The sequence below is a fragment of the Colias croceus genome, chromosome 27, assembly GCF_905220415.1.
Source record: "Colias croceus chromosome 27, ilColCroc2.1".
Lineage (NCBI taxonomy): Eukaryota > Metazoa > Arthropoda > Insecta > Lepidoptera > Pieridae > Colias > Colias croceus.
The window spans coordinates 6235560-6261316 of NC_059563.1; the positions used below are offsets into that span (position 1 = coordinate 6235560).

The 25757-nt window shown below is 32.1% G+C and overlaps 1 protein-coding gene across 1 annotated transcript in view; it reads right to left on the bottom strand.

Annotated features, from left to right (window-relative positions):
- LOC123703730 (nephrin) overlaps window positions 1-25757 on the bottom strand; it is a 187580-nt gene that overhangs the window by 15650 nt on the left and 146173 nt on the right. The window contains exons 9-16 of the mRNA XM_045651828.1: window positions 23148-23284; window positions 19988-20155; window positions 18402-18533; window positions 6557-6693; window positions 5595-5748; window positions 4638-4775; window positions 2992-3156; window positions 1223-1381 (exon numbers count right to left, since the gene is read on the bottom strand). Of these exons, the coding sequence (XP_045507784.1) occupies window positions 1223-1381; window positions 2992-3156; window positions 4638-4775; window positions 5595-5748; window positions 6557-6693; window positions 18402-18533; window positions 19988-20155; window positions 23148-23284 (1190 nt within the window). The remainder of the gene's footprint in view (window positions 1-1222; window positions 1382-2991; window positions 3157-4637; window positions 4776-5594; window positions 5749-6556; window positions 6694-18401; window positions 18534-19987; window positions 20156-23147; window positions 23285-25757) is intronic.

Consider the following 25757-nt stretch of genomic DNA (forward strand, 5'->3'; position numbering starts at 1 on the left):
ATTTGTAGTTCAGGATACATCGCCCATTTTTGCAAGTGACTACTATCAAGCTGATTTTCTGTTTGTAGCTTTATTTTGATGAGACACCGAATAATTTCGTGTACGAAACTCTCGATTGTGGTAGCTAACAGAGATAACAAGGATAAAATTTTTTGATTTGATGGTTCTCAAATATTTATTACGCAATTTGTAGGACAATATGTCTGTTGAATTATATAAACATTAACTAAGTGAAAACAAAAAAATCAGCTTGTTAGTAATCATTTATGATGACCTCGTTATCGATACACTTTGGAAAGGGGGACTCTTTGAACCAACCATAGATTTTGTAGGACAAATATTTTTTCAATAATTTAGGTAATTATCTTGAGATGTTAGTAATAAATATGGTTCTCAACCATCAAATCAAAAATTTTTATCCTTGTTATCTCTGTTAGCTACCACAATCGAGACTTTCGTACACGAAATTATTGGGCGTCTCATCAAAATAAAGCTACAAACGGAAAATTAGCTTGATAGTAGTCACTTGCAAAAATGTGCGATGTATCCTGAACTATTGTGTTATACTAGTGAGCCCTGGCTTTGCGCGTTATTTTGAACGCTACGTCCATTCTTAATCTTATCTTTATAATTTATATTGATGAAAACTAAATGAAAATCTTCTAGTTGTTCCTAAAGAAAATCGATCAGTGAAACAGATGTATAATGCATCTGCTCCTTATCCCACTAGGGGACATGGGACTTCACTTTATTACCCCGAATATTAAAGTTAGTTTAATAAAATGTTTATTTAGACGACATAATTATCATAAGTTATTAACATGGGCAGATGATGATGTTAATGTGATGACTTAACTTTAAGAATTAATGATGAAATATAATATACTTAATGAAATAATGATAGCGAAAAGAAAGATTCAAAAGATTATTACAATTATATAATGATAATCATTATAACAAAAAAAAAAATATGTGTGCGTGTACTTGTGTACACACGTTAGAAGTGAAACTTCTTTATGACTTTATTTTTCAAAAAATAATTTACTATATGCAACTTTACAGAAATACGTCGAATCACGCGTGGTAGGGATAAGAAAAAGATGGCGCGTAACGGAAAAATGTCACGCGTAAAGAAAAAATGTTACACTAAATTTTTTTCCAAGCCCGATAAAGAAGTTTCACTTCAATAATTAATGATGATGTAAATAAATAAAATACTCACTACTGGTAGTATAAGAAGCCTGTGTGATTGGCAGACCATCTTTAGTCCAGGTATACGCAATACCAGACGGGTTCCCATCAGCTCGAACAGACACTATCAGTTGTTCATTTTCGACACCCACGGCTGTGGTCTGACTCGATTCGTCGAATATTGGCGCGTCTGTTAAATAAAAGATAATATCTTAATATATATAAATCTTAATATATATAAATCTCGTGTCACAATGTTTGTCCTCAATGGACTCCTAAACCACTTAACCGATTATACCTAATAAAATTCGCACACCATGTGCAGTTCGATCCAACTTGAGAGATAGGATAGTTTAAACATGTAGGTACCACGGGCGAAGCCGGGGCGGACCGCTAGTTATATCATAAACTAGCAAACCGGGCGAACTCCGTTTCGCCACCAGAGACACCTTTTCTTTGCTATAAACCTCACGGAGCCCGAGAGCTTTCCAACGAATGCAAAACCGTGGAAATCGGTTCGTGCATTCTGGAGTTATAGCGTCAGGAAGGAAAACTCGACTTATTTTAATATAGTAGACAAAGGTTTCAAATTTTACCACGGGCGAAGCCGGGGCGGACCGCTAGTCGATGAATGTATTGGGAATTAATTTAGGCTAAACCTAGCTCTATCCGAAACATTCAAGTGCATTGGTCTGAACGATTCGATCCTATATGTCTCCAATATGGCCGACACACGGTTCAAACTTATAATTCCTTCGAACGCTGGCATTTGGAATGCTTTGAGTCAAATTTCTGCGAATTTCTGGAGATATATGAGATTTTGTCGTGCAATAATGAATTTGGATACTTACCTACCTATTTTAGTAAATATTTAATAAAATAGTACTTTTTGGAAAAGTATAATAGGTATAATTATTGCAGATTTAACTTTTAAGTTTTAATACACTTAAAACTTACTATATTGTATACTAAAAAAAAAAAAAAAAAAAAAAAAATTATTAGCAACTTCAAATATAACATTACAATATTGCTCTGCCTTCTGAACTAGGTAATTACCTGTATCTCAGAAGGCAGTGCCTTCCCTTACAAATTCCATATTGTATACTATTCATGTTATAAAGGCTACATCTATACTATATACTATAATATTATAAAGTTGAATAGTTTTTTTGAACGCGCTAATCTCAGGAACTATTGTTCTGATTTGAAAAATTATTTCGGTATTAGATAGCCCATTTATCGACGAAGGCATATCATCACGCTAAGACCTGTTGGTCTATGGGAGCGGAGCTTGCGGGTGAAACCGCAGGGCGCAGCTAGTATGGTTATAAACTTTGATCGTTGTATTAATCGTTGTCACAAAGAAAATTTAGCATGCTAACAATTTTTTTTACAAATAAAACTCAAAGTGTTCCCAATATCGTTTAGAACAAACATATACCTAAAACAACATAGTTTCTACACTGCGTCGTAGAATAAAATTTTATTTGTGCAATGGTTATAGGAATTCAGACTTTTTATATACTGAACCTTACGTTGCTAGAAATAAATATAAAGGGTTTTGTTATTGACTGATGACCTCTAACAATTTTCATAAGCAACTAATATTTTGCAACATACTTTAAATCGAAATTTCAACACGTACACATATTTAACATCAGTATTGACTCATTCATTTCAATCCTCAGTTAGGACACATTTAACCTCAGTTACAACATCTTAAACCCCAGTCACAAAACCTTAAACTCCGGTTACATTTCTATAAACCGCAGTTAAAGCACTTAAACCAAAGTTACTCACACAAAACTTTCAGCGTCAAGGCATCATGTACACTCCTCTGTATAGCTTCGTTCATCGCTTGACAAGTGTAAACCGCACCGTTTAAATCTTTGGTTATGTTTAACTTGAGTTCGATGGTGGATACCGTCCCGCCGTGTAAGCCTTTCTTCATTTTCATTGGTTGACCTGGCGAAGAAACGTGATATAATACATTAGTTATTTGAATAATATATATGTTTGAAATAATGAGGAATCTGTACGGTACCTATTGAAAATCTATAAATTCACACTTCAAAAAATATTGAATAAAATTTTGAAGTGAAACTTCTTTATCGGGGTTGGAAAAAAATTTAGTGTAACATTTTTTCGTTACGTGTGACATTTTTCCGTTACGCGCCATCTTTGTTTTTCCCTACCGCGCGTGATTCGACGTATTTCTGTAAAGTTGCATATAGTAAATTCTTTTTTGAAAAATAAGGTCATAAAGAAGTTTCACTTCTTACGTGTATACTCTAGTACACGCACACATTTGTTTAGTTTAGTTACGTATTTAGTTGATTCAGAAGACGTCATTAAGATGAGATTTTGTAACGTAACAGTAACTTATCTACCACTTGTTCCGAAGGTAGTAAAAAGAACATAATATTTTATTGAAATGACAAGTTTCTTTGATGTTATAATTTTTGTTTGAGTTTGTATTAGCCAGGGTTTAAACGTAAGATTAAACTACAGACTTGCCTCACTAGTTTAAATACGTATTTTTTAAAACATCTATTAAAATTAAACTTTAGAAAAGATTTTTAATTGATTTCCTTTAAATCCAGAAACACGAGATAAATACGAATAAAATGAAAAAGAGCTACAAAAGCAAATGTTTAAACTGCACACGAATATTTGAAATGTCTCTCGTAAATTCAACTTTATCAAGTTGATAATAAAATTGAGAATCAAATAAACGTGACGCTTGAGAGATATATCAAATAGTTTAAAGAAACTTGGAGTGGAAATTAACTTTACTGTCTTCTTTAATTGCTTTTCTTAACGTTTTTTGGTATCTCTTTTTAGAGACGTAAAAAAAGCAATGTTTGAAAAGAAATAATTATCTAATATAAATGGGAAGATCGATTTTTTTAAGGATTTCTAAGAAGTGTTATATAATCATATTTATTTATATACTTGATAAAATATCGCAATTAAGAGACAATCCTGAAAAATATAAGGAATTTGAACAACCACTTAATTAATTATTGGCAAAATACATTTTGACATGAAACGGGGAAATAGTTGAATTGTTCTTTGTTATTAATAAGAAAGGTACATGAACACATAACCGTATTTAAGTAGGTATGATGTGCAAAAAAAGTGTTTTCAGTTATTTACTATAATTTTTTATACATTTTCTTACTTCTGTATTTTAGTAATTACCTACGAACATAATATGTACGGTGTTCAAAAAAATGTTTTATTCCAGATTATTCTTAATCACTTTTGGTTTTAGAACTATATCCACATAGTACGGTGTGCAGAAAAACCTTTACTCAATAATAATATTTATACATCGTGTTCACTTTTTTGTTAACTAATGTAAATTACTAATTATTAATGTTCTTAATGTTATTACGGTGTGCAAAAAAACTTTATATTAATTAATAATATTAAATACATACTCTGTACAGGGATTCCATCTCTCCACCAAGACAATGTGGCCGGTGGGTTACTACTGGCTGCGTCACAGTAGAGCGTCCCTTCGATTCCCGGACGAAGCTCTTCCGGTTCTGCCCGCACTTTCACTGCCTCGGGGGCAACTGGGGGCAAAAAATTTTAATGATGATGAATTAAAAAAATATATAATGATGAAGATTTAAGTTTTATTTAAGGAGAGCATAATAATATTAATAACAAGGAATTGTTTTTTTAACAGGATCAAACGTTCACTGTAAGTTGGAAAATGCAGAAAAATATCTCATGAAAGAACATGATGTAAACAAGACATAATTTTTTTACGCACTATTTCAATATATTTGTACCTTTAAAATATATTCAACATTATTTACTACATAATATTACCATATTATTACGAAGAAAAAGGTATGTCATATTTTATACTGGCTCGGGTTTTGATTGCCGAGATTAAAATTCGGATCGCAAACTTTTTTCGTAGCAAATTTCATCCGAATCGGTTCAGTGGTTTGTAGACTAGACCCACTTTAAACGGACAGATTTAATTTAAACTTTGTACTTATCAGGATTCGGTGACAATACAATAATATCATTTAGAGTTAAACCATGTTTAATATTAAACTACTAGCTAACGCATAGTTACAGCAAAACCATCATAGTTCCCCTTCCCGTGGGATTTCCGGTATAAATGTCTTAAGTTTCAAACTATTTCATCCGAATCGGTTCAGCAGATTAGGAGCAAAAAAATAATACAGAAACACAGACCGACAGACTCAAGCTATTTCATCCGAATCGGTTCAGCAGTTTAGGAGCAAACGCACAGATAGACCGACAGATAGAGTTACTATCGCATAAGTAGGGATTATTTTAAACCATACTCCCATAAGTAGGGATTATTTTAAACCATACTCCCATAAGTAGGGATTATTTTAAACCATACTCACAATGTACGTTCAAAGTGACAGTCTCAAACAGGGGTATCTCCGTGGCACTATTTGTAGCTTCGCATCTATATTGAGCCAAGTTATCAGTCACATTGGTAAGTATCGATATTTCGGCAGATACCGACTTATCAGACACTTTCGTTATCGAGTGGATCTGTAAGAAAAACATTAGTTAACAATATATTATTTTAAAAATAAAAAAGAGTGTGTGTACTTATGTACACGCGTTAGAAGTTATACTTCTTTGGCGTATGGAAAAAAAATACTAGAATATACAACTTGAACATAGTTATCAATTTTCACACCACCTAGAACTAACTTCATGCTGTTAAATTTAGGTGTCGGTGTGCGCGCGCATCCTAAAAATTCAATCTCATCATTTTTCTCCATCGCGCCAAAAGAAGTATAACTTCACTAATGTAATAATATTAACTACTTCGCATACAACAAAAAACACACACGCACACATTTAAAGTATATCTACCGTTCATATACACACACATACAAATCTCAGTCAGACATCATAAAGATTGGAAATCTGTAGCAATACTTATTTATCAGAATTATTATGTAGAATTAAACACACATTTTTCATTGAGGATTTGTAGCTTTTCGTCTTATCTATACTAAAATTATAAAGCTGAAGAGTTTGTTTGTTTGTTTGAACGCGTCCATCTCAGGAACTACGTCCGATTTGAAAAATTCTTTCGGTGTTAGATAGCCCATTCATCGAGGAAGGCTATAGGCTATATATAATCACGCTAAGAACAACAGAAGCGGAGCTATGCGGGTGAAACCGCGGGGCACAGCCTATAGTTATTTATAAACATTAAAAAGTAGGTAAACACAAAAATTTTAAATTAATGTTAAATTTACAGTTGTACCTTTTTCATTCATCATATAAATATAACAAACAATTAAACAACTTATTATAAAACATAAAGTATAAACTAAGAATATACCTTTTTATCATTTTTAAACCAAGTGAGGGTAGCCAAAGGATTCCCGCCAGATGAGATGCAAGATAGTTTCTGTACTGTTCCCGCAGCGAGCGTTGTTCCCGGGATGTATCCTGTTATCATTGGTGCTGATGGCGGATCTGTAGATAAATAAATAAATAAATATTTAATATTTTTTACCTTCTCCACATGGTTGCCTGGCAGAGATCACTGCTTATTGATAAGGCCGCCAAAAAAGCTACAACAACGTTATTATTGTACCATTTCGTTTATTTTATTTTATAATGTATGTACAATAATGTGTTATAAATAATATAAACATTAGTAGCAATTTGTTTCATTCCTTTTATAATCTATGTACAATAAAGTGTTATAAATAATATAAATACAATATATTATACAAAAGATAAAAGACGTTTTTACGAGGTACCTTCAGCTTCTAAAATGGGACCAAATGACATAAATTTTCTAGCAGATACAAAAATCACGTCAATTGAAACATCGCAGAATAACCGAGTGAAATTACAGTTAAATTAACAAACATAAAAGTCGCTTAAAAGATTAATAAGTCATCAAACAAGGTATAGGTACATGAACATAGACAATTAGACACCTAATACAACTTTCGCTGTATTCTACATATATGTGCTTAATCCTGACATATTAATTACATATACATATTATAATAAGGGCCGCTTATTCAATGCTTGGATAAAACTTATTCGTCGAATAATGTATAAAACTACCATTTTAAAAACGTATTCTAATTGCCCGTATTTGACAGTTTACGTGACATTTTTATATTATCGTGTAACACTTTATTGGACGGATAAGTTTTATCCAAGCATTGAAAAATCGGCCCTAAGTTAAATATATGAGTTAAAAAATTAAAAACTTATGATACAATGTTATTTGTATTTAACATTTTATTAGTCCTTGATTCGTTATACATGCAAATATATGTATAATATTAACCTATAGGTACTTTTATATAACTTCAAACATCTCCACCACCCAAGATCCTTGAATAGCCACATCAAGTCTTATAGCGATAATTAATTTTTAATTACTGGATTAACTTATAATTACAACTATACAGTACGGAGTAATATTAGTGTTTAGGAAGTTTATCATATCGCGACTAAAATAATTACAAATATAATTCACTTTTTAAATTAAGTTATATGTGTGTGAAGTCCCATATCCCCGTAGTGGGGTAAGGGGCAGATGCATTATGCATACATCTGTTTCACTGATCGATTTTTCTTTAAGGACAAGTAGGTGATCAGCCTTCTGTGTCCTACCAGACCGAGACATTTTTTTTTCTTCGTCTCCACCGGGAATCGAACCCAGGACCCCTCGGTTCTACGCTCACGCGTCAACCACTGTACCAGGGAGGCGGTCAAATTAAGTTATATAGTAAATACTTATTATTGTATTACAAACGGTGGAAAACACTTTGATGGTAAAATAATTTTCACTGATATTTAAAAACGGAAAACGTAGAGTTTGTTTGTTTACTTGAACGCCATAATCTCGGGAACCACGCGTCAGCTTTGAAAAATTGTTTCACTGTTAGATAGTCCATTCGAGGAAAGCTTTAGGGCATAGGCTATATTATATTATCGCGCTAGGACAAATGGGAGCGGAGCAATGCAGGCAAAGCCGTGGGGCACAGCTAGCTATATTCATTTTGTAGTTAAGATACACAGTTCATAAGTATCCCAAAGCGATGTAGTATTTAAATAATTTGAATAATTAATGTTAATTTTTATTTAATTAATGTTCATTCAACTTTATTGATCAAATTCGTATGAAGTGTATATTGCGACAAAAGTCGCTTTTTTCGTCAAATTTGCGTCTTTAAATCGCAAGTACATCACAGCCTTAGCATTGTTTGCATTATTTTAATAACAGCCGAGAGACAGCGAGTTCTAATAAAATTATATAGTGTAGTTACCGACCTAATGAAGTTATACTGTATTAATATACCGGGTTTTCTTTGTTTTTCCAACGAACTTCCAAATGTTTTGAATGTGAGTTTAACATTTGTTTCGCGAGAATTGGTTTAATGTTTTCGAAGTGCCTGTTTAAGAAATTGCGGATAAATATCTGAGAAATTGCTTTTGAGTTTTCATTATGGAGACCCTTGGTACAGTGATTGGGTTATATAATTATATTAAACGAGTTATTTTGTTAAGTTTGATATCGTTATGGTAACATTGAATATAATTGTGGTATATGTTTGATTCTATTGATGTTTTGTGTATTTCGAATAATATTTTTGTTTAAATCCATACTAATATTATAAATGCGAAAGTAACTCTGTCTGTCTGTTACTCAATCACGCCTTAACTACTGTACCAATTTGCATGAAATTTGGTATAGAGATATTTTGATACCCGAGAAAAGACATAGGCTACTTTTTACCCCGGGAAATAGGATAGGTTTTATCCCAGAAATCCAAATCCGGGAACGGGAACTATGCGGGTTTTTCTTTGACTGCGCGGGCGATGCTGCGGTTGGAAAGCTAGTAAATAATAAATCATTTATTTTCACATAATAATTTTACTAATTAAAGTGGCCCTAGGCTCAAGATACTACAAACTGTTGATCAGGAGCCTGTGTCTTCCATTAACAATTACATTATCACAATTTAAATAAAATAAAAAAATCAATTATTTACATTCAATTAAAACGATATCTAACAAATAAGCACGTCACAAACAAAATTTGTTGAGTAATTCGTTAAATATCTTAATATATATAAATCTCGTGTCACAATGTTTGTCCTCAATGGACTCCTAAACCACTTCCGATTATAATAAAATTCGCACACCATGTGCAGTTCAATCCAACTTGAGAGATAGGATAGTTTTTATGAAAAAAAAACGTAAACATGTAGGTACCACGGGCGAAGCCGGGGCGAACCGCTAGTATGTATATATGCTTTTATTTACCTACCTAAAAAGTTTGGTAAATTAACAAGAATTTTGTAGATATTATCCTAGCTTAAGTACATAAGTAGCCTATTGATAACGTTATGTAGTTTTGAAACCATTACTATGATTTGCACTATAGTGAAATTTGAATCAAATATACAGCCAAATGGCTGTAAAACGGAAAGATTCCGGAAGGAAAAGGCTTCTATATTATTTATTTAATTCTATAAATAATTAAAGTAGTTACATAAAATTAATCTTTAGATTCTAGACCACCCTGTACAACTAAAGCACTAGATTATAGCACTTAGATGCAATCATTTTGTAATAATAACGGTAACGTATGAAGATGAATTATTTATAATCGTATAATGTATAACTAGAAATTGTATACAAGAATAACTGTCCTCAAGAAACTACTGCATACATTTAAAGTTTTATTTATTTATTTATTTATTTACTCTTTATTGTACAACAGTCTTATAAAATAAAAGTACAACAAAACCATTCAAAATGTACAAATGGCGGCCTTATGGCTCTAAGCCATCTCTGCCAGGCAACCTTCAGGTAAAGGACAGAGCATAATAAAGGCTAGGAAGCCAAATAAATAATTACTTAATTTAAAATAATAAATTCGAAGAGAAAATAAAATAAAAATAAAATAAATAAATAAAGCACAACGTCACACATAATTTATAAATACAACATAAATTAATATATTAAAATTACTTCTATTTATATACATATAAAATACATAAACCTACTAAACATATAATGATAAATAAAGTTATACAATAGAATGCTATTATTAGGGGAATTTAAAAAAATGATTGTCTAAATAAATAATCAAATATGTTATTATAGGATTGTGTTTAAATTTTGTTCAGTTCTGACCATTTGAAGACGAGAAATTAAAAAAAAAAAAATCGATCACGAGGCGGGATTCGAACCCGCGTCTTTTTGCCATGCCGGGGCTACGCCTAGCCGCTTGAAGAGAAGATAACCAACCTTTTTTAGCTAGTCTCATTCAAAAAACACTTGAAAGCTATAAGACTAAATATTGTATTCATTTCTAGGTGAAGACAACTCAATGATTTGAAAAAAAAATCTTAATATTTCTAAAACATCGGTTGCCACACCACAACGGTTATAAACATGTGCCATTAAAACAGGCAATACCAACCTACCCTAATTCAGGGAAATCACGTTACAAGCAAATATCTAAACGAGGGTTGCCAATAAATAGGTTAACGATATGAACCGATTTCTATATATTCCCCTCACGTGCCTACAGATCCGTCGCCATACTGTTATGTTTGACCTTAATTTACGGGCCTCTTTTATGGTGGGGATAATTTTTATAATAAATTAGGGGTAGATATGTTTCCTCTTAATCCTACTAATATTATAAATGCGAAAGTTTGTTTGTTAGTTCTTCACGCAAAAACTGTAGAACCAATTTTCATGAAATTTAGCACACATAGAGGGTAACTTAGATCAACACATAGGTTTTCCCACGGGAACGGGAACTATGCTGGTCTTACTTTCACTACGCGAGCGTAGCTGCGGGCGAAAAGCTAGTAATTAATATAGTTTAAATTAATGCTGAAACTCGTGAAATTATTGTGTTGTCTCCTTGAAGTGTACAAAATTTTGAATGAAATCTGTCCGTTTAAAGTGTGCTGAAATCGATATTATATCGTGTTAAACACCTCCAGAATCTTATCTTATTAACTGTACAAGCGTATAAAAATGTCTAACAAGTTGTTATTACGATTACATAGTTTACTAAGTTCTCGTTATTATTAAAAATATTAAAAAACTATACTCTATACTACAACGAAATAACAAACTTAATTATTGTATTTTGCAGTTATAAGCAAGGTTTTGATCTATATATCTACCTAATCCTGAAATAAGCCGAGTGAATTCATTGAATACATAAAAAATACATTCTACTTTCCTAACTATGTTTTCTAGACTTCTATGACTACGTAAAGTTATCTAAATTTTTACTTAGAAGAAGAGGCAAAAAAGCACGATTTTTGATACCTAAAAAATAGTCGCATTGCACAAAAACTATGTAAAAAAAGCGTCACCACATCAAATACACCAGACCAACCAAGGCAAAAGGCTAAAAATCTATACGAGTGACGCAACGAGGAGCAATTAACTCAGCCCTCATTATATTAATGAGAGGAACGTGCCGTCCAGAGGCTGTACAATCGATAAATATGCTTTACATAACGTTGGTTAGGTTATTTTGATACTAAATTAGTTAATCTATACTTAATATTGTAAAGCTGAAAAGTTTGTTTGCTTGTTTGTTTGAACGCGCTAATCTCAGGAACTACTGGTCCGATTTGAAAAATTCTTTCAGTGTTAGGAAGCTCATTTATTGAGGAAGGCTATATATCACGCTAAGACCAACAGGAGTGGAGCCACGCGGATGAAATCGCTTATTACTAGCGTATTTATGTAATACATGAATAAGATATATTTATTACTTCAATTTTTATCGATTTATCAAGAAAAGCTGATCGAAAATAGATGTCGTGATCTAATATCTATTCCAAATTTCTTCGAACTTTTTTTTCTTGGGCGAGTAAAGTAGCATTATTCAACTATGTTTTCTTGTGTTTAAAAATAAACATTCAAGGAGCGTTCCCTGAGGGTAGATTGAAGTTAATTGTTCGCATTTAAATGTTTTAGACAGGTGTACTTAGAAGAATTTTATTCCGTCTCGACTTTAGCTCTGGGTCGTTGGGATTAAGTGCTTTTTATATTGCTTAGTTTTTTTATAGGTATGGTTCTTGCCTCCTTGATACAGTGGTAGACGCTTGAGCGTACAACCGAGGGGTCCTGGGTTCGATTCCCAGTAGCGAAGAAAAAAAATGTCTCGGTCAGGCAGGACACAGAAGGCTGATCACCTACTTGTCCCTATAGAAAATTAGTGAAACAGATGTATGCATAATGCATCGTCCCTTACCCCACTTGGGGACATGGGACTTTACTTTTATGGTTCTTGGTTCGATATAAGTTTATTCTTAGAATTGTCGATTAAAACTCAATAAAGGTTTGATCCTGTAAAACCATTTACTTAGAGATTATTTCCATAAAACTCAACTCTGTTATTTTTGTAAAACGACTATCGCAAACGTATTAAAAACAAACCTTTATTTTTAAATAAGTTCATTATTCATCACATTAAGTAAAATTCATGCAATTCATCGATTATCTATCTGCCTGTTTTCATCCAAATCCCTCTATCCCTTTAGGTGTATTTATCATTCTACATTACCGCGAAACAATTCCCAACTAACAGACAACATTATAACATTCCAAACAGACACATTTACATGTATATTAAAACGAACATACAGTTCCAAACACATTCATAATATTAAAGAGAAATTGTCGCAAATACGAACAAGACACTTAAGTTTTTGCGAGCAAAACCGCGGCACGTAACAAATGTCTTCTCTGTCTATTCATTCCCATCTGAATACGGTTTTTTGTTCGCTTTTAATGGTTTGTACTGAGTTATAAGCGATAGCGGGTGCTTGAGCGGAGCGGTGTGTCAAAAGAGCAAGCAGAGGTTTTGGAATCGGTGAAAAATTTATCGATGAAGGGCATAATTGCGAGGAAATGTTTTTTATCTTCATAGTGGGATGATGATAGTGCATGAACAAACTGGTAAGTTAAAATTATCCAAAGTTTTCGTATTCGTATATGTCGTTTATATCCATAAATATTATAAATGCGAAAGTAACTCTGTCTGTCTGCTGTTACTCAATCACGCCTAAACTACTGAACCAATTTTCATGAAATTTGGTATGGAGATATTTTGATACCCGAGAAAGGACATAGGCTACTTTTCATCCCGGTAAAATGACGCAATCCGGGAAATTCCACGGGAACTGGAACTATGCGGGTTTTTCTTTGACTGCGCGGGCGAAGCCGCGGGCGGAAACCTAGTTTGTAATATACGTAAAACTAAATTGTGCATCTGTTGAAGCTAAAACTAGATTATTTGACTACAAGTCTACCGCAGCATCGTTCGTATTTACTCAAACTTAACCAGTGATATTCTGATACCTTTCTCGAGAACCACGGTTTTCTCGTCTCATCAATCTAATAAAAAAAGACATATCAAAAGCTCAAAAATAGTAAGTTTTATTACAGTAGTTCTACTTCTTAAGATGCGTTGAGAGTAAAATTTCAATGTCGCATCATTGCATTACCGTACTCCATGGAGTAAATCTACCTACATCTTGCCAAAGAAGTTTCACTTCAGACACATGTGCTTGGCACACACACTTTTTTACATAAGCACAAGTTTAAGCTTCGATTCGTATAACTTTCTCTATTATTTAAATACTTTTCCCGTTTTCATCCCTTATCTTTTCCGCGCTCTTCCTTTCCCTTATCCCACACATCAGCAGATGATTAATGACACATAGATAACAAGTTAGCAGTATGCTGTAAAGAGATCGCAGATAGCGGCCATCTTGGAAGCCTTTCATTGATGAGGCTTTTAATTCGTGATTATGTTTGGTGAAAACAATGATTTTGATTTGTATTTTTATTGCTTTAAAATGCGATTTATTTTTCAAACGACACAAAAATTGTAAATCTTCCTATTATTCCTGCTTTAAGATGGAATGCCTTCCTAATGAGTGAAAATTCAATTCACATTTTTCAAATAAGAAAATTGCTGTAGTTATGCTAATAAATTAATACAAAAATTCAAAAAATTATGCGAATTTCTTAAAGTATTCGAGTTATCAGGTTAAAATAGGTACTTCTAAACCTTATAGTAATTGTTTATCGATTTAAGAGTTATGGTAGTACATAGTACATACATAAAAACAATTGTAAAACATAATCACAAAGTTATAGTTTCAAAATACATATTAAAATACTCAGTATTGAACTTTTATTGAGGTATCGATTAACAGTGATTATTTTTCCGACCCAAATATCGACCAATAGAATTGCACCATTCGACGTCACGTGGTACAACCTACATGGTATTATACTGATAATTTTTTGAAAATTTTCTCTGGTCGTTGATGTCAAACTGACAGGTTGAATTCAATTGTGAAATTATTGGCCGACATTTGGGACGGAAAAATAATCTCCCGAATACCACACGAGCTTCAAAATTATCTGGCATTTCCCTCAAGGTAGGCTATATTATCTGGCATTTCCCGATAGGTTCGTTGCAAACAAATAAAGTCGTCAAGTTTTTCAGGAAAAATCTTTTTAGCCTTGACTAAAAACTTGACTCCTTCATTTGTTTGCAACGAACCTATCGGAAAATACCCGATAATTTTGAAGCTCTTGTGGTATTATAAGTGAATAATCAACTAAAATTATTTATTATTTACAAAGTTTGTAATTAGCGGGAATTATATAGGCTATAGTTCGGCCGAGGTTTTAATGTTTAAATGGTTTTGAAGTTTATTTTTATACAACGACCAAATATTAACTGTATATTAATAAGTTTACAAACTGTGTAATTTAAGTAAATATTATATATATTATGTACGCATGTTTGTCTACGTTTTTTTACGGAACGTGCGAATTGTGGCGATACTTTTTATTAGCAGCCTTGAATAATTGCAAGATTCATCAAAATCTGTTGACTAATTTTCAACACATAAAAGTTATACTTATTTTGGATTTTTTTTTATATTTGGTGTTTTTTAACCTTTGTTGAATACGTTAAAACAACTCAATTAAATGTTAAGGATGTAAAAATATAGCCTGACAATTAATAAATATTTTACGTAAAAACGAAATACATACACACATTTTTTTCTTTAACTTTAACCTACAGAATTAACATTGCATTCTAATCCTTTATTACATTAAGGGCTGATTCTTCAATCCTTGGTTTATGTCGAATAACGTATTAAACTACCATTTCAAACATGTATTCTTTGCCCGTCTTTGACAGTTTACGGGTGACATTTTAATATTATCGTGTAATACTTTATTGGGCGGATAAGTTTTAACCATGGATTGAAAAATCGACCCTAAAACTCTTTTTAAAGCCATGAATGTCACATGTAGTTACCAAAACTAAAGCCGTCCATTCACTCCAATACTTCATTTTATCCACACAGAATATCTACGAATTCGGAAAAAAATTTTTCGTGATTGAATATTTTTTTTCTCAAAAAACAACCTTTTACTGGAATGGTCCTTCACTAGCGAATGTTCAGAGGCGTCATGTGCAAGGAATTTTGTAAAGTTTTTTCGTTATCGGCATTTCGGTATGGGTATTCCGGTATGGGTATTGGGTATTTCACAGTGTTTAAATTATGTCTAATTTTGTAATGTGAAATCTATACTACTATTATAAAGCTGAAGAGTTTGTTTGAACGCGCTAATATTGGGAACTACTGGTCCGATTTGAAAAATTATTTTGGTGTTAGATAGCCCATTTATCGAGGAAGACTATGGACTAGATATCATCTCGCTAACACTAACAGGAGCGGAGCACTGTGGGTAAAACCGCACAGCACAGCACAGCTAGTTAACAATATAGAAACTAAAATTACATGAAGATTATTAAAAATAAAATGTTCTATTTGCTTTTGTTACACCAATTTGTTGCAATAAACGAAATGTAATATTTTGATGAATAAATGTATTCAAATATCATTTAACGCCCATAACACAAACACACACAGAGACAAACACACAAAATAAAAACGCACACTTTCTTCCTAAAATATTATATAGAACTCGTTCTTAAAATATAATAAGATAAAACTCCCTAAAGCTTAACAAAAATCACGATCAAGTTAACTTAAAATTAATGTTAACCCGTTCACTTAATCTAAGTTAAAGAACATAACTTGGGGGTATTATGTAGCTCGTATTTCAACACCCGAATATAAAGGTGGTTGTACACCAGGCACCTCATGAATAATCATATTAATATGCATAGTTACATGCTATTACTAGCTCAATGTAGTAGTACTTTATATCGCGAATTTATCTTTAAATTACTTTATAAAGAAGGTTTGAATATTTAAATTTTACTCGAACTTTTTTATCTCTCAGATGCGTTTATTTAATGAGAAGATTTCCTAGTGAAAAGAACGCCATTAGCACATACTTTTAGTGTCTGTATTAATTTTATGAATGTACAGAATTATCTATTTACCTATCATGCATGCTTCATTCATGCATCTCATATACATTATCCATACTGTGTCGAGGACTCGAGGCACTAGCATGCATTAACACCATTCTAGCCAATGACATTATAAGTAAAAAAGTCCTATTTTTGCAAGTGGCATATCGCAATATTCCTATTCCTCCATTGAATATTTTTCGCTTTCTTGGGGAGCGTTAATAACCTAATTAATGATATATAACCTACCTTTTGACTTATTACCTATATCATAGATCTTAGCACACTTGATACATAACGAACCATGCATGCATACTTAGCATGCGGCATGCCCAGCCTAATGTACGCACACCTTAACCCTCACAGTTTCCAAGCACGCGTTCCAGCGATGCCGCATCGTTAAGAGACAGTCAATTTCGTAGCTATGTATTATGTTATGAATATACATACATGCTCTGCATATTTTTGTTTTGTTTTATTATGTATGCTAATTTTAGAGTGGCTTTTATCAGGAATGAGATAATAATAAGAAATATGAGCTATATCATTCGAAAAGTAAAACCTTAATAAAATCGATATAGTAGTTTTTAAATGAAATAGTAACCTTTTATATTTGCTTACTTCTTCTTCAGAGGATAATATATCTCTATACCAAATTTTATTTATATTCGATCACATATTACATAAATGAGTAACAAATATTCATACGCACGAATTTTCGAAGAAACGATATTTATTTAGATTAGAAGCAATTATAATAACTACATCAATAAAAAGAAAATAATCTATAATAGTAATATTTTTCATGAAATCTATACCTTACAAACTATCTTCTACGCAACGGATGACAAAAACTATGTTATTTCATATATAATGTAATGTCATTAAGGTTGATTTTTCACTAACAACGTGAGAGTAATTTTACGGATGACTATAATGCTATCTCACATTTTTCAAAGCGAAAGAGCGAGACAGCTAGAGTATTAATTCGCTAGATAACGTCAAGTGTGCATTGAAAAATCGACTCTAAGACTTTCAAGGGATTCGGGATTATTTTCCTGTGGAATTGTTAGGCTTAGTTGATAGTTTATATTATGTAATCGTATTAAATGGGATAGAGTTAGTTTAGCTGTTTTGTTTAGATATTATTACGTTTTAATTAAATAGTTTGAAGTTTCGTGAAAATGGTATTTGGTTATTTTGATTAGGTTTCTATATATAGAGAGATAGGAATATTCATTACTTGTTAGGTGGAGAAAAAATTATTTTCAAGAAGATTGAATTGATTTTTAGATACGAGTGGGTTTAAAAAATTAAATTTTACATTAGCCTAAGAGCTAGCGCGCAAGAGCAACTTTAGTCTCGGCAACTATTTTGTCTCTCCCATCAACTCTATGGGCTAGTAAGAAAGTGCGCGCACGTAGCGACTCAACTCCCCATAGAGTTGATGGGAGAGACAAAATAGTTGCGGAGACAAAAGTTGCTCTTGCGCGCTAGCTCTTAAGTTATTTTGTGCAGATGTTCCAGAAAACACCAGAAGGTTTTGAACATATTTTTTTAATAGACAGATAGATTAAACATAACATAATATTAAGTTCATTTAGTAGTACCGAAATAGTCTTTATTTTTACTGGCGTTGTGAAACGTAACAATAAATGACAAGTATATGAAAATATACTTACTGTACTTACCGTTTACTAAATTGGCAGCACAATAAATTGATTAAGTAAATAAATATCTTACAAATACTCACATAAAACATTTATAGTATGTGTAGCGACGACATTCTCAGTAAGTTGAGCGTTGATCCCGTGGCACACGACTACTATGGATCGCCGGTTCGGTTCCACCACCACTGTGATGTTAGATGTTGTTATCCAACCACCTGTGTAAATAAATAAGTAATTAAAAACATTCTATATAGGTAAGTATACGTTATTAAAATATATACTGTGGGCATATAGTGATAAGTTGTGAAAAAACATTCTGTAATATCCAGAAACATTAACATCGTTAAAAATATGCCTATATAAAAAGGATAAAAATTGTATTATGCGTACAGTAGGTTCATAACGAAATTATGAAAGTAACACTATAAGAATAACTGCAATCCATACTAATATTATAAAGCTGAAGAGTTTGTTTGTTTGAACGCGCTATTCTCGGGAACTACTGGTCCGATTTGAAAAATTCTTTCGGTGTTAGATAGCACATTTATCAAGGAAGGCTATATATCATCACGCTAAGACCAACAGGAGCTGAGCAATGCGGGTGAAACCGCGGAGAACAGCTAGTCTTTAATAAATAAAATAAAAACATTTGTATATACTTTTAATTATCTAATTTAAACTGTAATATATAAATAAGAAATTACTGAAATATTTCTTGTAAAAATGTAGTCTGTTTTAAGACTACATTTTTTATGAATGTTGTTACCGTCATCAAATTGGTAGCACAATAAAGTACCTATTGCAAACACATGCCCACGTTTTTGAGCACACGTGTCAGAAGTCAAACTTCTTTGGCAATTAAAGATATCAAAATCGTTTTTGAGTTAAAGGGTTAAAAAAAGTAAATGTAACTTGGCTAAACTTAGATAGTATTGCAAAAATAAAATATAATAACATATCTTACTTGTATCACACACATTGTTATTTATGTGTACTATCTCCAATTTATCATTTATCTTCTCCTATGATTTATAAGTCGTACAAACACATCGGTTTTTCGAACGAGTAAATGCAAAACAAGATTTTCGTAAACAATAATGCTATTCTTTCATAATGGAATAGAAAAAACTTACAAACGAAGCAATTTAATAAGCTATACTAAGCGAAAATAATTAAATATAGGAGGGAAAAGTAATATTTTGCAATAAATATTAAGCTTTATACATATAATAATTATCCTTGCAAACGAAGTCAAAGAAAAACCCTCAAAGTTCCCATTCCCGTAAAATTTTCAGAATAAAAATTTAAAATATATACTGTGTTTATCCAAGTTACCCTCTATGTGAGCAAAATTACATGAAAATCGGTTCAGCAGTTTTTGCGTGAAGTACAAACAAGCTTTCACATTCATAAAATATTAGCTTTCCGCGCGCGGCTTTGCCCGCTTTCTCTAAAACCTATAATAGATTATACCTCTATACTCAAACCTTCCTCTTGAATAACTCTTTCTATTGAAAAAAACTGCATCAAAATCTGTTGCATATTTTTAAATATTTAAGCATACATAGGACAGAGAAAGCGACTTTGTTTTATACTATGTAGTGAAGTAGAATGTGAATGCTAAAAATAAAACGAACATTAAATTCTTTAATCTTTACGTAGTTCTTACCTTCAGGAGATATAACAGTCCGATTGCTAGCTTCTCTGTGATGCTTCCCAGAGACCAGCCACTTGACTTCCGCAGCAGGGTTCGAGGGTGCTGTACTGCAGGTGAGCGGCACCGGGTCACCAACACGGGCTTCTGATGGTCCGGATATTGTGACGTGCGCGGGGGCAACTAGAATGGTACATAAGATATAAGATATTAAAGTTAAAAAAAAAAGATTAAAAACTATATATTTAAAGAAAACTCTTATTGTACACATAAAATATAAATGTCACAGAATACAATACATATAATATAATACATGCGTTTTTCTTAATGCCTTATACATAATAAATTTCATAATACGTCTCCGTACGTTTCGCAATATGATCAACATTTAAAAACATTAAGCACTGATTTTCAATCGTTGGTTAAAACTTATTCATTGAACAACGTATTAAACTACCATTTCAAAAATGTATTCTAATTGTCCGTATTTGACAGTTTACAGGTTACATTTTAAAATGTTCGTGTAATACTTTATTGGACGGATAAATTTTAACCAAGGATTGAAAAATCGGCCCTTAGCGAATTGCTTATGACTAACAAGCTTTCCGCGTTTAACCAGCATTTTGGAAAACTTAACAAATGATATACTAGAACCTTCTCGAGAAGCGATCTATCTATTAAAAAAGCTCATCAAAATCCGAAATTGGTCAACCCGTTCACGCGTGATGCCGTGACCAAGGGAAACAGGGATTCATTTTTATATATAGATTTATTGTTTACTATTTATTTAAAACATATCTAATCAAAGTTAAACTAAACTGCAAGGGTAAAGGTATATCCACGCATATTTTTCAATACGGAAACTATCAAACTTCCTCAATTTATCTTGCTTAAAGTTTGCACAAAATTTCAAACTAGTTTCGCTATTAGTTACACTATTCGTTACTGTTGTTCAATTAACGTTTATTTCTTCGTTAATTTTGTAGGTAAAATACTGGGTAAATCCCGCGGATTTGTTTCTATTTAATAAATACACTGTTTATTATAAACTCGTACATTTTTGCTATCTTCACTACATAGTATACAACAAAGTCGCTTTTTCTGTCCCTATGTCCCTTTGTATGCTTAAATCTTTAAAACTACGCGACGGATTTTGATGCGGCTTTTATTAATAGATTGGGTGATTCAAGAGAAAGGTTTTAGTATATAATTATTTTATATTAGGTTATAGACAAAGCGGGCAAAGCCGCGGGCGGTAAGCTAGTAAAAATATAAACTGTTACCACCTGTTACTGAGACCAAACTAGATATTATAAACAGTGTCATTTTATTACAATTACTAGGTTTCCGCCCGCGGCTTCGCCCGATTTGTCTAAAACCTAATAAATTATATACTAAAACCTCCCTCACCATCTATTAAAAAAAACCGTTCTTATATAGATTGAAGCATACATAGGGACAGAGAAAGCGACGTTGTTTTATACTATGTAGTGATATCAAATATCAATAACTATTATTATATAATAGTATATTAACTCAAGAACCACTCAGTATAAAAAGTAGTATATTCTATATTCCGATTAAAACACTCAAGTTCATCCAAACTACAAATCCGTTCCCGAGAAATGAAAACGCAAACATAACAGTATTACGAACTGTTACCTCGAACTCAAAGTTAAGATTGTCAAACGTCTCAAAGAAAAAGTAACCTAATTATGTTTAGAGTAAAGGATAAATTCCTTTGATGCTTTGGTCCGTAGAGTGAAACGTTTTTTTTAAACTTTGTATACCCAACGGGCGTGTTAATAAACAATAAGATTGTGTGGTGTAAGTATATTCAAAGTAATGTAAAAATAAACAAAAAAGAGCATGTGTCAGAAGTGAAACTTCTTTGGCAAGATAGTACCAAAATAGTCGTCTTACTCCATGACGTGACGGTATTGCCCTGACGCGAACTTGAAATACTTGAATTACTTGAATTTACTCTCAACGCACCTAAAGAAGTTTGAATTCAAAAATATTTGACACAAGAAAAAACTGAAATCGCCCATTTTCCCATCTTAGGGTAGATTTTTTTTAAATTGAGAAACCAATGTCAAAGTATACGCTATAAAAACAATTATTAAAATCGGTCTACTACTTTGTATAAAATTGTGCGTGCGTAGATCTGGGAATCAGCCAACATCTATTTTTCATATCCCTATGTGATAAGAGTAAGACAGAACAACTGCTGGGACAACTAATAAAATATATATTTAAAATAATAAATATACGCTCTCTCAAATTTAGAAAAATAAACGCTTATCTCTTGAATTTGGACCAAACATCCCAAATACTACATTTGACTACACTTCTCGGTGATTGAGTTATTCAGTCAAAGGATTGCTTAATGTATGGGATTTCGAGTGTAATTCCAAGTTAAATAAACTACATTTTCTAGTAATTAAGTTTGTATATGAAACGTTTGTAAATACGGGTAAGTTTTATTTATTTATTAGGCCGCGTATCAAATAAATACAAACATGGAAACTTTTGAAAATAACGAAGTTTAGTTTGCAAAGGGGATTCGTAGGTATATTTTAAAAGAATAATATTATACTGACTTTCTCACGCAGTAGATGTACCTATATTTAAAACTATTTGATATAAACAAAACTGCGATAAAAAAAAGACGTGTGGCACTCGGGGACTGCCGCGGTTGCGCTATTGCATGCTATGCCTTCAAGCCACACCTCCGCCCGTCCCCGTGGGGAGCGTGAGGTTTTTTCGTTACGGAATTTCTCGATTCAGTCCCCGCGCTCAATGCCCGCGATAGAAGCTATGCAATAGCTTAAAAAAAAACAACTCTAAGGCCGCGTTTCCATGTGCAAGAAAACTTCCGCAAGAAATGTCCGACAGTGTGTCTGACAGCAGCTTGCAAGTCTAACGCCGCGTTTTCACCTGCAAACTAAACTACGTTATTTTCCAAAGTTTCCATGTATGAAAATTCATCCCTATCAGTAATGAAAAGGTAGATAAAAAAGCTACAAAATATAATATTATATATTATTAATATTTACCTATAATATGATTAAATATGAAAATGCTTAGCTGATTCTGTTTCCACAATTTTTAAATTATATTATTATAAATTTATCAAGGTAGGTACTTAAGTATAACTTAATTTAATACTTACATAGTACAGTCAAGTCGATTTCAGCTTTCAAAGTGTTGCTTATCATGATGTTCTTGGCTTCACATGTGTATCTCGCCTTATTATCAGACGCGTCAGCCTTAAACGATAAAGCATTCTCCGACATGCGACCACTGGTTCTGTAAAAGAAGAAAATTTTCATTATTTACGTATTTAAATGTAAAAAGGACAGTTTTCGTTTTGAAAACTAAAAAAATGATAGAAATTTTTAATGAAATTTTAAACGAAAGAAAATGAAATTAAAAGATGAAAATTAAATGAAATTAATTATACTTAATAAATACATAATTATTAATTAGTAATAGTTTCAATATATTTATTAACATTTATAACAATTTAATAAAAAATAACATAGTCTTTACATTTTAAAAGTAATATAATAAATAATAATAAACGAAATAGGCTGTATCCATATTATTTCTTATTTTACGAAATAAAATATTATTATACCGTATAATAAAATGAATGGATATATATTATTAAGATCCTGTGTGACAGAGACACACAATATCTCTATCCCTCTCAAACTCAATTACTTCCGGGTTAGCCAGGTAAACTAAAGTTAATAATTTGCCAACAAATAGTTGGTTTCAAATACCAAACTATGTCAATACAAATTATATTCAAAACTTTGCTCGACTTAATCTAAGGCCTTAGACCTCTTGAATTTGCTATAGAGTTATATAAGCATAGACAGGACGCGAAATTTTTATTTTTAATAAGTATTTTTATAATTGTATAAGCCAGTATAGTGAAACAGTAGCTTATTAAATAAACTGATGCGTAATTTGGAAAACTTAATTAAAATCTGTTCACCAAATATTTCGTATATTTCAAACGCGTTATCTAATCATAAAATTACCGCGTAGGAAAACAAATATTCCGGTATTCATTAATAACGAGAGAAAAAAAATATAAAGATAATAACACATTTTAAATATTTCAATACGTAACAAAAGTAATGACATTCTAAATTCAATATTCGCGTTTAAAATCCATTAACATTTTTTATTCCTCAATGCAAAAGGTGATAAGAAAAAAACAGTAAACCAATTAATCTATCCCATATTATATCACATTAAGAGACTTAGATATAGAATACTAGTGGTCCGCCCCGGCTTCGCCCGTTGTACATATTTCGCAATAAAAGGTAGAGATATTTTGATACCCGAGAAAGGACTCTCGGGTATCAAAATATCTCCATACCAAATTTTATGCAAATTGGTTCAGTAGTTTAGGCGTGATTGAGTAACAGACAGACAGACAGAGTTACTTTCGCATTTATAATATTAGTATGGATTCAACTAGAAACATTTAATTAAATCCCGAGTTAATTGTCACTGAATCCCATCAGAGGATACATTTCTCGGAAAGCCTTTAGCAGAAACTAAGGTATAGACTTCCATGAAATACTAAATCTATTACGTTCCAGTTTCTGAGAATTATTAAAGCTTATGACTATAGCACTACGGTCCAGGTAGATCCGGGATAAAATAAAAAATGTTAGGGACGAATGAAATAATTTCTTCTGATAAAAGTATTTACAAAAATAAATACTATGTCTCTGCTTGTGTTAAAAAATTTTGTTAGTTAATCGCGTTAATCTCAGACAATGGTTCGAATTATAAAAAAAAAAAAATGTTGGATAGTCTATTTATCGAGAAAGGCTACATTATAACATCACGCGACCAATACGAGCTGAACCAATGAAAATGTTGTTATATCGGAAAAACATCCGTCTTTTTTAACAATCTAAGAATCTAACCTTAGAAGAAATAAAGAACAGAAATTTGTACATAAACGATTATACCGAAATATCACGAGTAAAGCCATAGCCTTAAAACTAGTATATTTTAGTAAAGCTGCACTAAATATTACAACAGTGTACCATAAACAAAGTTTATTAAAAAATAACCGCCACGTTAAGCTTAAGCGGCATTTAATAGTTTAAAATTTTTCATCGCTGCAGCGAAACATAAAAAGCAGTAATCTACACTTTAGCCCACTTCATTTTCTATGTGTATTTAAATACTGAAAGTTTTAAATAAGGATTTAAGTATGTTGTGAATTCTTAATGCTGGAGGCTTCTATGCGAAGTTTGGCCTTTGTTTTGTGGTTGAAATAAAAAACTTAGGGAAACTAAAACTACGGCCTATGTAGGTCAGTGAATTAAATGTAAAGTATAATAATATCCTACTAATATTATAAATGCGAATGTTTGTGAGGATGTGTGTGTCTTTGTTACTCTTTCACGCAAATACTACTGAACCGATTACAATGAAATTTAGCACACATATAGAGGGTAACTTGGATTAACACATAGGATAGGTTTTATCCCGGAAATTCCACGGGAACGGGAACTATGCGAGTTTTTCTTTGAAAACGCGGGCGAAGCCGCGGACGGAAATCTAGTCTATTTATATGCCATTATAATAAACAATCCTAAAGAAAGTGTGTCTTAGCGTGATAATATCATCACACTAAGACTGCTATATAATATATAGCTGCCTTCTTCGATAAATGACTGAATCTAACACCGAAAGAGTTTATCAAATCGGATATGTAGTTCCTGAGATTAGCGCGTTCAAACAA